This window comes from Diadema antillarum, unplaced genomic scaffold (assembly GCF_040938485.1).
Source record: "Diadema antillarum isolate AM-2024a unplaced genomic scaffold, OU_Dant_1.0 seq00000879_RagTag, whole genome shotgun sequence".
Taxonomy (NCBI): Eukaryota; Metazoa; Echinodermata; class Echinoidea; order Diadematoida; family Diadematidae; genus Diadema; species Diadema antillarum.
Window position 1 is genome coordinate 127,908 of NW_027271743.1, and position 14,960 is coordinate 142,867.

Below are 14,960 nucleotides of genomic sequence, written 5' to 3' on the forward strand. Positions count from 1 at the left end.
ACAATGATATACTAATCAAAATATCTATATAAACAGTTAGATTATTGCACACATTTTTTAACCTTCTATTGATACAACCTCGATACGTAGCAGAAGACAGTGTATCAAATTTCAGTATGGATTATGATTACACTCGTTTGTATTTATATACGAAGAAAAAAATAGGTACTACTACTTATCCTTCATAGAGGAAAACATATACAGTTTGTTGTTTCACAGCGATAAATGTTATTATGATTGATACTACGGAGACGAAGGGTCGATATTACAGTAATGATTGAAAATAAATAAACTTTTTTTCCCTCCGTGGACTAGTTTTATTGTCTCAGTTCCGGCATTTCACAAATCATATCAATATCTTCAGCCGATATCCATTTTCTTTACATGTCTCTCGTTATCATGTTCAAATTACATATAAGTTCAAGTTCAAGTTCATATAAATACATTTATAATTGGTTTGGAAGGATTTTTTTTTTATGGGTGTTCCCTAGCAATCTGAAGAAAAATAGAAGAAAAAAATCGTTGAAAATATACGGAAAGTTTCTAGATATTCCTTTCACCGCAGCCAATAGTGATGTTGAGGGTATCATAAATCAACACAAATCAACATGCATTTGGAATTCAGGGGCCTTTTAAGATAAAAAAAAAGAAGAAAAAATGGAGTGGGGTGCGTGCACCCTTGTATTTTACATATACCAGTATATTTTTAAAGGCGCTCCCTCTTTACATGATTCCTGGATCCGCCCCTGCTCTGCGTACCACGAGCAAATACACTGCAGTGCAAAATGTAGACGATAATCTTCAACCTGTGAACAGTGAGGATGTTAGTAATGGAATTCGCAAACATAAGAAAACTTGTAAGAACAAGGCGCGTCTCCAAGTCTGGTAAAATCACCGTAAAATCCTCCGCAGTCCTGGTTCCCACTATTGTTGGGCTCGCCTGGCCACCACATGTTCGGCGTTGATGCATTCAGTGTGCCATTAAAACCCGCCCACTCGTACACGCCTTCTTCGTTGCGGTCGTTAAGTCCCGTCCACACTTGAAACGAATCAGAAAGGCCGTAGACAGAGACGATGACATCTCCCATGGCTCTTAGCTCCGCCTCCGTCTCTAAGGCTAGGAGAGCTCCGCCCAACTGGATGCAGTTGTCACGAGCTAAAGCCCAGGTCACCAAATCCTCCCTAAACAGATAGCAGCTTTGCAGTCCATGTATGCGGGGAGGCCAGTTGTCAGGACAATCGACTGAATACAGGATCATGCAGAGAATGAAGATGAGACGTCGTTTCTGAATCTCATCGATCATCATTTCAAAGGCATTATTTACCATTCGCAGATGAAACCAAAACCCATCTTTAGTGCTTCAATATAGTTCTAAAATGTGAGTTAGGGATAGAATAAACAACCTATGTAAAATTTGAATCAGTATAATCAATGTTCAAGGGATGGTACAGCTTCGGGTGAGGTGAAGCTTCAGGTTTCCATTTTTCTTGATGATAATTTTCAAAGATAATGAGGAATCTCTTATGAAATACGAAAGAGTATATTTCTTAGATAAATTGAAAGTTTATTAGATGAAAACTGGCTTTGAAATTGCTGAGATATCAAAAACAAGTTCTACTTACAGCTGAATGGAATTTACCCATGAGGTAGCCTACTTAAAAATGTCGTCAATTTTATACCCATTTTAACAAAACAAATAATGCACAGGTTTAGTGACGTTAGCAGAGATGCAGCTCACTCTCGCGTATTCACGATGGGTGATTTCAGGTTCGGTGCTACTGCTAGTGCTAGTGCTATCGCAACACCAGCACCGGCGATAAAACCGAACTTGAAATCAAGCAGTGTTGGGAAGCTGATTTCACAATTATGACATATTTCTAGTAGTTGGTATTGGGCCTGTGTGTTAAATGTCGTCAGCTGAACCGATCTCCACCGTTTGTGTTTTCGCTTGTGGTGCATGTTAGCGTTGCTGTGCGAGACCCACATTCACGTTAATCATAGATCATATAAGTTGGATTAATACAGCTCTATGTTATAGATGCACTTTGTACGTACAAGGTCAATGCTCAAGAAATGGTCGTTTGCGTTTAACATAAATCTGATGTTTTGGAGGACGGGTGAAATTTGTGGCATTTTAATCCTTCTTCCTCATTACGTGTCTAAAATTAAGCACTCGTGACTACATCTTTAAATATTTTACTCGAACCAATTTATCAATCGCCATCACTTTTGGTGTGTTTTTTTCCGCGGACTTCGGTATCGCTCGACTTACGTTCATCTATATACCGTCGTTATTCGACCTCGACTTTAATCAGCTGCATGAGAGATAGCACTTGCACGGAACTTGCACCTCATGCATGTTATTCACCATTGTAAACACCCTCGAGCGCGCAGTATCTTCGCTATCACCTGTGCATTATTTGTGTGATACATTGTACGTTGTGATGGTAACGTAGAGAAAGCCTCGGAAATGATATAACAGATAATAATAATAATAATAATAATAATAATAATATATATATATATATATATATATATATATATATATATATTTTACCTTGGTTAGTTTCCTTAGTGTCAACACGGCTCTATATGGGAACATATACCCAACGTTACCAACAAGATGGACAGCATGGGTAAAACTATCTCGTACAAGGACGGAAACACTCGCCAGGATTCGAGCATGGGACCCTATTTGAAAGTCATGGAACTTTATAAGTTGAGTGCTCAGTCATTGTTTAAATTGCATCTATTATAATATCTCCCAGAGAGCGTTATGATAATAATGATGATGACGACGACGACGATGATGATGATACTACTATACTAATAATAGTAATGACAACAACAATAAGGTCTTCTTTATCCAGGTTTGCCTTTTCAGTGTTGCCACTGCTCTACCAGAGAGCCCTGCCATTATCATTCCCTTAAAGCGTTACCAGATACCCACTATTTATACACCTAGGTCGAGAGGGACACGGTGGGTAAAAACATCTTGTCCAGGCTGGACAACACGCACTGGGCGGGAATTGAACTCGGGTCCTCCGATTGGGAGTCATTATCTACTAAGCCTCAGCGCCCCCAGTGAAGTATACTGCTTATCGATAATGGTCTTCCCCATGCACCTATACCTTAAAGGCATAATTTACCATTTGCAGATAAAAACAAAAACCCAGCATTAGTGCTTCAAAATAGTTCAAAAATGTGAGTTCTAAAGGGATAGAAACAACCAATGTAAAAATTTGAACCAGTATAATCGATGTTAAGTATTGTTAAATATACAAAATGTGAAAAATAGTTATAATAAAAATGTTTCCAGACTAAACCGTCTACAGTTATGGTTTAAGGAGAAAAATAGTGATATCTCCTTTCTTTTAGGTCTTATTGCAAAAAAAAAAATATATATATATATATGGTTGGATGTTTTGTGATACAACTGACCTACATATATGCATCAAAAGTGATATCTTGGAATTTTTTTTTCTACCACTGCTCCCAAAGGTAAACAGGGCCTTTAAAAATGTATGTTCGTGTATATCCGTAATCACATCCATTTCTCTTTAAGACACACTACTCTTATCTAAATCTTGATGTAAACGTTGTCATTATGTCATTATGACGTCATTTGTACAAGTTATCAAATAACACAAACTGAAACTAAAATTGAAAGTTATAGTAAAGCAGGTTAACTCTTATTCCCAATATACAAAATTTGTTTATATATTTTTTTGAATTATAGTGTTTATACAGTTGATTGTCTCTACTCTTTTGTTTCTGTTGCACAAGCAGATTGACTTGTTAGAAAAGTACGTTTTAACACCCAGCGATTTTGAGCGTGAAGACAGGTGGTTAGAAGTATAAGAGCTTAGCAGGAAGATCAACGAAAGTAAAACGTACAGTCTGTACACGTCATCCCGTAGAAAAGACCAACGCATGCGCAGTCGAAGCCCTCCAGACTTTCTTGACACTCCCCATCATTGTGACATGGATTTGACAGACACGCTAGTGGGAGGCCAGAAAGAGAAAAAATATATATCATGCATGCAGGACCAGTGAGTGTGTGGAAATTCTGTTATACCATTGAGCTATAGGTTATGGTTATCATGGTTATACCACGCAGTGTGTCAAGCATTAAAGTGTATGTAAAACCATGGTATAGCTAAACCAAACCTTGAACGTTTGGGCAAGAAAAACACTACATTAAAAACTGTTCTTTAAAACGAATAGTAGCAGTAGTAGGCATGACCTAGACGATCTTCTGTCGTATGATGCAGTACAATGTGGCGGTGGTGGGGGTGGATCCAGTTTAAGGCAGCATCACTTTTGGTTGGGCAAATTGTTCAAGCCCACTTGGGAACTTCCGCAGGTGACGTTCGTTTTGGAGTCAAAAGTAGTATAGTAGTATAGTACAACTCTAGGAGTAGTAGTAGTAGTAGTAATAGTAGAAGTAGTATAGTAGTAGTATAGTAGTAGTAGTAGAAGAAGTAGTATAGTAGTAGTAGTAGTAGAAGTAGTATAGTAGTAGTGGTAGTATAGTAGTAGTAGAAGTAGTAGTAGTAGTAGTATAGTAGTAGTAGTAGTATGAGTACACTCGTAGAAGTATAGAAGTAGTAGTAGTAGTAGTAGTAGTAGTAGTATAGTAGTAGTAGAAGTATAGTAGTAGTAGTAGTAGGAGAAGTATAGTAGTAGTAGTAGAAGTAGAAGTAGTATAGTAGCAGTAGTATAGTAATAGTAGAAGTAGTAGTAGTAGTAGTAGTAGAGTAGTATGAGTATACTCGTAGAAGTAGTACCAGTAGTAGTAGTAGTAGTAGAAACGGGAGGAGGAGGAGGATTAGCAACCCATCATAGGACTTTATTTGCATATCATTGTCTAAATGGCAGTGTATTGCATGAACTTTGTATATTAAAGGGTAACCCAGCAACCAAAGTGTAAAAGAACACCATATCCTTTGACTATAGTTACAGAAGAATATCATATATGATTGGTTGTTTCAACCTATGTAAAAAGAGATGTGAACCATCGTCTCGGTTCTTGATGCTTTCTCCGAGGTCATCACCTACCTGGGTAGGCGCAGTACAGTTGGGCTTGTTGGGCGGTAACATTCTCTTGCTCTTGACTGATGGTCGCGAGGATTAGAGGACCGCCAGTCACGTACTTGGGCGTCAGCTGAAATCCTCCACCGGCTTGGTCGGTGGGGATAAATGCACAGAGGTTGGAAAGCTGATAATTGTCGCAGGGTGATGGGTTTCCTTTAAACAAAAGATAACAGATTACTGATACCAGAAATTACTGGATGATAATTTTTTTGATCTTTGTTTTCTCTTTGTCTGTTTTTTTTTTGGGGGGGGGGGGGAGAGTAATGATTGCACAGCTTTTAATGCGAAATTTCAGCATATATTGTTCTTTTTGAAGGATATGAATATCTAGAAAAGCAGTTATTGTTATGATAATGCTCACAGTGACATTAGTAGATAAGAATATAAGAAATGATAAAGTATTAGAGGTAGTGATTGTTACGCAATCAAAGACTGGCAATATCGATGGTATTTGTACAGTTTAATTCGTTACAGCAATTATTATAAAATGATTGTGAATAAGAGGTTTTCCTCAAAGCATTCCCTCGACATGATTATGCTTTGATCTCGATAGTCTGTACACTGACGATAATATAACATCATACAGACAGACACTGACAGAGGAAATTATAAAATGGGCTTTAGAATCTCTCCAATCTGATTGGTCAATTGTCATGCATTGATTTTCACTGATCCACACTGACCCGCGAGCCCCGTAAAATCCGAACGAATGGCTCGAGTCTTGTATTGTGTTGTAGGTGTACCGGATGGAGAAAATGGTCGTTTATGAGTTTACAGGCCCATTTTATAACACAAAATGATGCACAGGCCAATTTCGTGGGTCAGTGAGAATTGGATGCTCTCGTTTAATTTTGGAACAGTCTAACACCCACGAGCGCAGCGAGTTGGTTTTAATAAACAGTTCCAAAGTTAAACTCGCGCATCCAATTCTCACTGATCCACTGTCCTGTCTATCATTTTGTATAATGATTTGACTTCGTACTCGAGGAGTTACTGGCTTCGCGGATGAGCTCTTTATCTTACCTGCCATGAAGGACAGCGTGCCCACAGCGATATACACCGATAAAAGCATCTGAAAATGAATTAGAAATTGCATGGATGCCTTTTAACCAGAAATGTATGCCTCTATTCGTTTTCTTTTATTTTGTTCTATTTCGCACAATAGGTGAAAAAGTTGCAAGGAACAGGTGATGACTGTTTCAGTTTTAGCTTCTTTTTTATTTTCTTTCTGCATTTTTCTCCCATCAAAATCATTTAGAATTTACTGTGCATGTCTTTTCTACAAAAAAAGTATGTAATGCATATTAAGTATAATAATCATTTTATTCAAACAAATACAATGAACTTAAGGAAATCAGTAATACATTTAATATTTCCAGTTTGAGAAAGAATAAAATGCAGAAGTCTGGTCACCTTAAAGGAGACCTCCGGATGATTTTTCAGACTTTTACATTTGAACAACTGTAAATTAGTTAAACCGAGCACAGAGTTTCAGAATTTATAGTGATTGGGATGAGCAATGAGAATGTTTTCAAAATCTGTAAGAAATTGCGATGAACAAGGATGATGACATGACAGCCTCACCATAAGGATGCATTAGTGGGGGCCCAAGGAAGCAAAACAATAAAGAAGAAAGCATGCATTTATTCTTCACAGGTGAACTTGTTGAGTAAGCGGTATTGTAATGGAATTACACTGCTACATTTCTGAAGTATGTGAGGCTCTGATGTCATCGACACTGTCTGACTGTTCAGTTTAATGTGTTCAAGATTTTCAGTTTATTGGTTTCTCTGCTCAAGGACCACAATATATTTTACGAATCTATACATGAAGCTGTCGATTTATCTACTCCATGATGTGAAATTATGAAAATCATCTGCGAATGCCCCTTTAAGCTGATGTTTGATAGTGATGGCAGCCTCAAATAACAACACAAGAAGGAACACACTCAGAAATGGGAAATTTACCTTTGAAGCTTGTCTTAATGAAATCGACAAATGATTCTTGTTTTATAGAATATCGAAATATTAACAAAATTGATGTGACCAGTTTCAAACACGATCTTAGAAATCAACCATAGCAGTCTGTGAAAGACCGCTCCAGTCTTGATGAAACGGTGCGTAAATGTGTCTTTTTTTTTAATGGAAATAGTGAAGAAACATGTACATAGGAGAAAGCGAGTGAGAAACCAAATTCCCTCTTTGATGAACTCATTCATTCATTAACATAAAAACGCATGACACGGTGGATCATAAAATATAACGCTCTCTTGGAAAAGTTGCCGAGTGTATATATATATATATATATATATATATATATATATATATATATATATTGTGCCTATCTAAGAAATAGAAGAATAAATAGTGACACAACTGTTAATTGTAATACGAAGTCATATTCAAGAGAAGACATTTTTTTCACGTGGTGTACCCAAAGTTTCCATTCTGAGACCATTTGTATACTGTAAGTCATCTGCAGTGGCGTAACTACGGGGGAGGGGGGGGGGGGGGAACGAACCAAAATGTTAATTGAAGGGTTAGTAATCTGCTTTTGACATCGACATGAAAGGGTGATCAAGAAATAAGATATTTTTTCTAAGATTACTTTTAACCATAATTAAAGAGGTATATAGTGTGAAACATTGTTCAAAAAGCCCAGAGCCGACAAAAGATTGTGATTCAGCGGGATTTCTGGTTGGCATTCTGAATATAAGCAGGATGTGCGCAGTGTACTCAGAACATCCGAACGGCAAAAAGAGTCGCCGCAATGTTGCGCAATGTGATGTAGAATGTACACCTTTGCACCTTACGCTTCGTTATATCAAAGCTGTATAGATCATTGATTTTGCAGTGTTGCTTTACATACTAGTCTATATTGAAATGCCTTGCATTGCCAATAATAAGACTTGACCTGGGCTATTTCCTATCTTTTCCATGTATATAAAACACACAAACACAAACAATTGGGCGATGCTCTAAAGTACAGATTTTGGACATCCTTCCCCCGCTTGGTCACTTCGACGCCTCCTCGCTGGTCATACCCCCCAAATCATGAACATAAACCGATACCCCTGACTACCAGTAGTGCATCCAGGGGGGGGGGGGGGGGGGGGGGGAGTGCCCTCTTAATTTCCAAAGCGAACAAATATAGCTACAAACGGCAGTTTGGACTGTACTATAAATGTCAAAAATTTCAAGCTCGCTCGCATTTAATCGCTATGCCATTCTCCTGATATTGCTGCCAATAATTGCCAGCAGTTGCGCCCCGTGCCCCCTTATTTACTTAAAGCGAAAAAAAAAATAGCTACAAACGACAGTTTTGGACTATGAATGTCAAAATATTCAAGTTCGCTCGCTCCGCTCGCTCGCATTTAATCGTTATGCCATTCTCCTGATGTTGCTACTAGTAATTGCCAGTAGTAATTGCGCCCGGTGCACCCCCCCCCCCCTTAATTTCCAAAGCGAAAAGATATGATATAGCTACAAACGGCAGTTTTTGGACCGTAAAATGTCAAAATTTTCAAACTCGCTCGCTTCGCTCGCTCGCATGTAATTGTTATGCCATTCTCCTGATGTTGTGCCAGTAGTTGCCAGCAGTTGCGCCATGTAGACCCCACTTAATTTCCAAAGCGAAAAGATATAGCTACAAACGGCAGTTTTGGGACTGTAACATGTCGAAATTTTCAAGCTCGCTCGCTTCGCTCGCTCTCATTAATTAATCGTTATGCCATTCTCCTGATGTTGCTACCAGTAATTGCCAGCAGTTGCGCCCGGCGCACCTCACCCCCCCCTTAATTTCCAAAGCGAAAAAATTTAGCTGCAAACAGCAGTTTTGGGACTGTAGAATGTCAAAATTTTCAAGCTTGCTCACTTCGCTCGTTCGCATGTAATTGTTATGCCATTCTTCTGATGTTGTGCCAGTAATTGCCAGCAGTTGCGCCAATTGTGACCCTCACTTAATTTCCAAAGCGAAAAGATATAGCTACAAACGGCAGTTTGGGGATTGTAACATGTTCAAATTTTCAAGCTCGCTCGCTTCGCTCGCTTTCATTTAATCGTTATGCCATTCTCTTGATGTTGCTGCCAGTAATCGCCAGCAATTGCGCGCGGTGCGCCCCCTTAAATCCAAAGCGAAAAAATATAGCTACAAACGGCAGTTTTTGGACTGTAAAACGTCAAAAATTTCAAGCTCGCTCGCTCCGCTCGCTCACATTTAATTGTTATGCAATTCTCCTGATGTTGCTGCCAGTAATTTGTCGTTTCACACCGTCATTCCATAATCCATATGAGGAAAACTTACAATGATGCTCAATGACTGCGCTGTGGAATGTATCACATTTTGTTATGTATTGTAGTCCCCATTAAGTTTGCAGACTGACAGCGCACGCACACACGCGCGCACACACACAGGACACACACGCACGCACAAGCATACACACCCTCAAAATTACTTTTTCACGAGGTGCCCCCCCCCCATGTCTTGACCCACGGTACGCCACTGGTCATCTGCATAAATGATAATTGTCACAGGGGACTTTCCTCTGAATGTGGGGAACGAAAGTCCTCCCTGCGACTGGGATCTTTTCTATATAGTCAAAGATTGACTTTCTCAAATGCAGCAGATTGTTAGCAGACCATTCATTCAATCAACTCTTTCGACTTGTGCAACTACAGTGCCTAAAAAGATAAGTAGCCAATCACACAGTGTTCTTGCAATATAACAATCAATAAGATTTAATATACTGGTCTCAAATTGTGGTCGTTTACAACAATAACATGAGTACAGATATCCAATTCTACTTCGTACAGCCTAATTTATTCGGAATCATGTCTGGGTTGTACACCTGTCACCGATCAGAGAACGCCACACATTCAAAGTATTGTGTCCTTATTCAGATGCAAATGAGTACCTGTTCATGTAGTGTGTATAAGTAGCCTGCTCACATCCGTACACGTCAGTGTACATTTTGTGTGGCCGACCAGAAGAACTTTGAGATGGAAGACCTGCAAGGCGATATTGAGCGGCTGCTCAACGAACCGTGCTCCCCAATACCGAGCGACATGCAGCTGGTGAACGAGAACTCAGGAGGCAAGCTGAGAGGTCCCAAGGGCCGGAGCAAGAAGACGCGCCCACAGGCAGGGGCGCATCCCCCCGAAGCATCTGCTGTAACTACAGCGGCAGGCGCTATCCCTGCCCCAACCATTTCAGCAGGCGTGATCCCTGCTGGCTCTCTGGCGGGCGCGATCCCCGCCCAGATGACTGCACCGGCGGCGTTGGGCGCACCCCCCAACGAAGCCTGCTCCGCGTCTCGCTTCTCAGAACTCGCAACTGCCGTTTCCACACTGCAGTCCACGGTCATGTCCTTGCTGGACACCCAAGCCCCTCCAGCACCGCAAGAGCAACCACCCCGTGACGACGACATCGACATGGAAATTGAAGATCTGGTTCAGCAGGACAGCGGGGTTCTCGGCGAGTTCTCTGATATGGTGGATCACCAGAGCGAACCCGTTGGAGCAGCAGTGAGCGACAGGCTCGCTAATATTGTGAACAAACTCATTCGGGTGAAACTGAAAGAATCCACTCTGAAATCTAAGCAGGAGTCATATCCAAGGCCTGCCAACTGCGATGCCGTTTCCACTTGCAGGGTTAACCCAGAAGTATGGCACGTACTAAAAACCGAAACACGAGTGACAGATTCGAAACTACAAAAGGTGCAGTCCCTTTTTTTGACGGCAACGACGCCCCTTGCGAGAGCAGCGGACGAGCTGCTATCGCAAAATACGCCCCTTTCCTCCCGGGCGTCCAAACTCATTCTCGATGGTATCGCCCTAATCGGAGCAGCAAACGTCGAGCTGAATGCGAAACGCAGGGATTTCATCCGACCCGAATTAAGCCCGGCGTTCCGCCCGCTGTGTTCCGAAGAGATGGCGCAGAAACCATCCACGTTTCTGTTCGGGGACGACCTCCCACAAAAGTGTAAAGAACTTCGTGACACCGAGAAGCTGGGACTGAGTGTTCGCAACACCAGTCTCCCTAAGAGGAGCTTCAGGCAGGCGTATAGGGGCGCCTACCCGAGGAGACACCCCGGGCACGCCGGACGATACGATCCGTACCCGCAACGGAGGAGCGACGTTCCCTCCTCTCCGAGGTTTCCACCCAGGCAGCACCCAAACTTCAGCGGCCGACGGGCGCCGACATATCGCGGCCGTCCAGGCAGAGACAACCCGAGGCCGGACAAGTAACTCGTCCACAGGACGGAGTGAGTAAATTGCCTTCAAAAACTTCGCCTCCCCCGGTCGTGGGAGGTAGGCTGGCTCAATTTGCGGATAGTTGGAAGCTGATTACGTCTGACCAGTGGGTCTTAGACGCTATACAACACCACCATATTGAATTTGACCAATTGCCTTTTCAAAACTTCGTTCCAAACGAAATAAGTTTTTCACCTCATGAAACTACCATTATCGACCATGAAATTACGAAGCTTCTCAATAAGAACGCTATTGAGCCATGCCTCCACCAAGACGGGGAGTTCGTATCTAATATTTTCATAACGCCTAAAAAAGATGGATCTTTTAGGCCCGTCATTAATCTGAAAGGCCTGAACAAGTTTGCTTCATATCATCATTTCAAAATGGAGACTTTTGAATCGGCACTCCTCCTTGTAGAACCAAATTGTTTTTTCGCGTCTATCGATTTGAAAGATGCGTATTTTAGCATACCGATAGCACCAGAACATAGAAAATTTCTTCGCTTTCATTGGAAGGGCAAACTGTTTCAGTTTCGCGTTCTGCCTTTTGGACTGAGCAGTGCCCCCCGGGTGTTCACAAAAGTACTAAAACCCCCAATAGCTGCCCTCCGCAATTTAGGAGATGTATCATGTAACTACATCGATGACGCCCTATTAATCGCTCGTAGCTATGACGACTGTACGGCGAATGTTAAGAACCGAATCAAACTTTTTGAGTCACTTGGATTCGTCATTAACAAGGAAAAGTCCGTGTGCGAGCCCCGCACTAATGTTGAGTTTCTGGGCTTCATTATAGATTCAGTAACTATGACAATCAGCCTCCCAGAAAGAAGGAGCGACACTATTATCCAAACATGCACTTCTTTGATAAATAAACGGACAACGAAGATACGCTCGCTATCTCGCGCTATTGGGCTCGTCCTTGCAGCGGAAATCGCTGTTCCTTATGGGGCCATTTTTCGGAGGGATCTTGAAATTGAGAAAAATACTGCTTTGCAATGCAATCAAGGGGATTTTGAAGCTATCATTTCCCTGTCAGATAAGGCACGTCATGCCCTCCAGTGGTGGGCATCAAATTCAAGTAACTCATTTTCGCCTATCATGCGGAACATTGACCTGGAATTCGAGACAGATGCATCTCTCGAAGGCTGGGGCGTCTACTGCCCGACTAACAAGCGCAGCACGCACGGACAATGGAGCTCCGGAGAAAGGAATCTCCACATTAACAATCTCGAATTGCTCGCAGTTCTTTTTGCCCTCCAATCACTATGTTCAAACGAATCTGGCATTAACATTCGTGTTAAATCGGACAATGTTTCAGTAGTGTCGTGCATTAATCACTTCGGGACTTGCCATTCCCCCGAGTTACATAATATCTCGCGCACAATCTGGCTCTGGTGTCTAGACAGAAACATCTGGCTGTCCGCCGTACACATTCCCGGCGTTGAGAATTCAATAGCAGACGGCTACTCGCGCACATTTAATTTGAATACTGAATGGATGCTCGCAGCGCATATTTTCGACTCACTCTCTGAACTATTTTTCACACCAGAGGTAGACTTATTTGCATCGCGCCTGAACTTTCGCATGACTCCCTTTGTTTCTTGGCGTCCTGATCCCGAAGCCATGGCAACCGACGCATTCTGCCTCGATTGGGGGCGCTTTCGCAGCTACATCTTTCCTCCCTTCTGCCTAATGAGTAAAATTCTAAGGAAATTGTCTAATGATCAGGCTCAGGCCATCATAGTTTTTCCTTTGTGGAAGACACAAAGTTGGTATCCCAAGCTAATGAGCATGCTAGTAGACCACCCAGTGATTCTGCCTCCCGCTAACCGAATTTTATCTCTCCCTTCCTCCGACAGCCAACATCCGCTATCACATCACCTGACGTTAGCGGCATGTCATGTGTCCGGGAACGCCTACGCATCAGAGGCCTTTCACATGCAGCTTCCGAGATCATCATGCGGTCATGGAGACAGTCAACTCAGAGGTGCTATAACTCGGCATACAGGAGATGGCGCCGTTTCTGTTGTACGTGGAAAAGCGATCCACTTTGCTCGGATGTAAGCATCGTTCTTAATTTTCTGGCGGAGGAGTTTCACGCTGGCGCAGCATACAGCACTCTGAATAGTTTACGCAGCTCATTATCTTCGTTTCTGCTCCCGTGTGACGGCCATCCAGTCGGATCACCACTCGTAACGAGATTCATGAGAGGGGTCTTCAACTCTAGACCACCGCGACCTCGATACAACTCTACCTGGGACGTCGCCGTGGTTTTGAATTACCTTCGCACGCTCAGCCCTAACGACAAGATTTCACTCGAACAGTTGTCTCACAAACTCGTCATACTCATTGCCCTCGTCTCCAGTCAGAGAGCACATACTATAGCCTACATAGTTCCACATGACTCATCGGTCTCGAGTTCATCAGTCACCTTTTCAGTTAACCACATCACTAAAACTAGCAGGCCCGGGAAACTCGCTACGGCGATACAGTTGTCAGCATACCCAGAGGACGACCGTATCTGCGTTCTCCAAACGTTACGCGAATATCTTCGCAGGACGGCAAGTTTTCGAAGCGGGAATCGGTACCTCATTCTCTCTGTCAATCGCCCTCATCGTAACGTTTCCCCCCAAACGATTAGCCGATGGCTTAAAGGCGTCCTCCAGTCAGCCGGTATCGACACAGCTACATATAAAGGGCACAGTACTCGCGCCGCCTCTACGAGTGCCGCTCTAAGAGGCGGGACGGATATAGACACAATACTTTCCACAGCAGGATGGAGCTCTGCTAGAACTTTCGCGAGATTTTATCAGAAGCCTATTGAACTGAAGAAAAAGTCACTTGATATTTCATCTCTCGAGTAAGAGTCATGTTATTTTTTGCCTTTCTCAATCTCATGAGTCATAAGACGGGCAATGGAGCCCCTGCATGAATAAAGTTTGATCATGCCCGAACAAAATAATTACTCTGCTTGCTGAGTCTCATTCAACCATCGTCTTTGAAATCCCAGACATGATTCCGAATAAATTAGGCTGTACGAAGTAGAATTGATAGATTAAACGAGATTTAAATGAAATTTAACATTGAAGTTTAATCATAATTCTACGAAGTACTAAGCCTAATATGAGGAATCATGTCCCACCCGATAATACGGTTCATCCCGTCTCCTGACGTGAATGAGTGCTAAGTAATCCATGAATTGCACTGAGTTGTGATTGTGAGAATGAATTTCTTGCCCGCCCCTTCTTACTGTGGTTGAATGAGTCTGACTTTAAATACTGACGTGTACGGATGTGAGCAGGCTACTTATACACACTACATGAACAGGTACTCATTTGCATCTGAATAAGGACACAATACTTTGAATGTGTGGCGTTCTCTGATCGGTGACAGGTGTACAACCCAGACATGATTCCTCATATTAGGCTTAGTACTTCGTAGAATTATGATTAAACTTCAATGTTAAATTTCATTTAAATCTCGTTTAATCTATCAATTCCACTTGATCTTGAGCTTGCTTGCTCTGCTCGGTGGTTTATTCTAGAAGCTCCCATGCTTGGTTGCTCTAGGCTGTCAACGATGCCCTGCCTGAAGTCGTCTCCCCTTTCT

General features: G+C 42.1%; 1 protein-coding gene across 1 annotated transcript; it reads left to right on the forward strand.

Annotated features, from left to right (window-relative positions):
• The first annotated feature begins 10,344 nt into the window (after positions 1-10,344).
• On the forward strand, positions 10,345-13,515 carry LOC139740767 (uncharacterized). Its single transcript, XM_071651341.1, has 2 exons — positions 10,345-11,360; positions 13,211-13,515. Exon 1 carries the CDS (start codon positions 10,357-10,359, stop codon positions 11,341-11,343), a length of 987 nt encoding a protein of 328 aa, XP_071507442.1. The 5' UTR covers positions 10,345-10,356; the 3' UTR covers positions 11,344-11,360; positions 13,211-13,515.
• Positions 13,516-14,960: the final 1,445 nt, after the last annotated feature.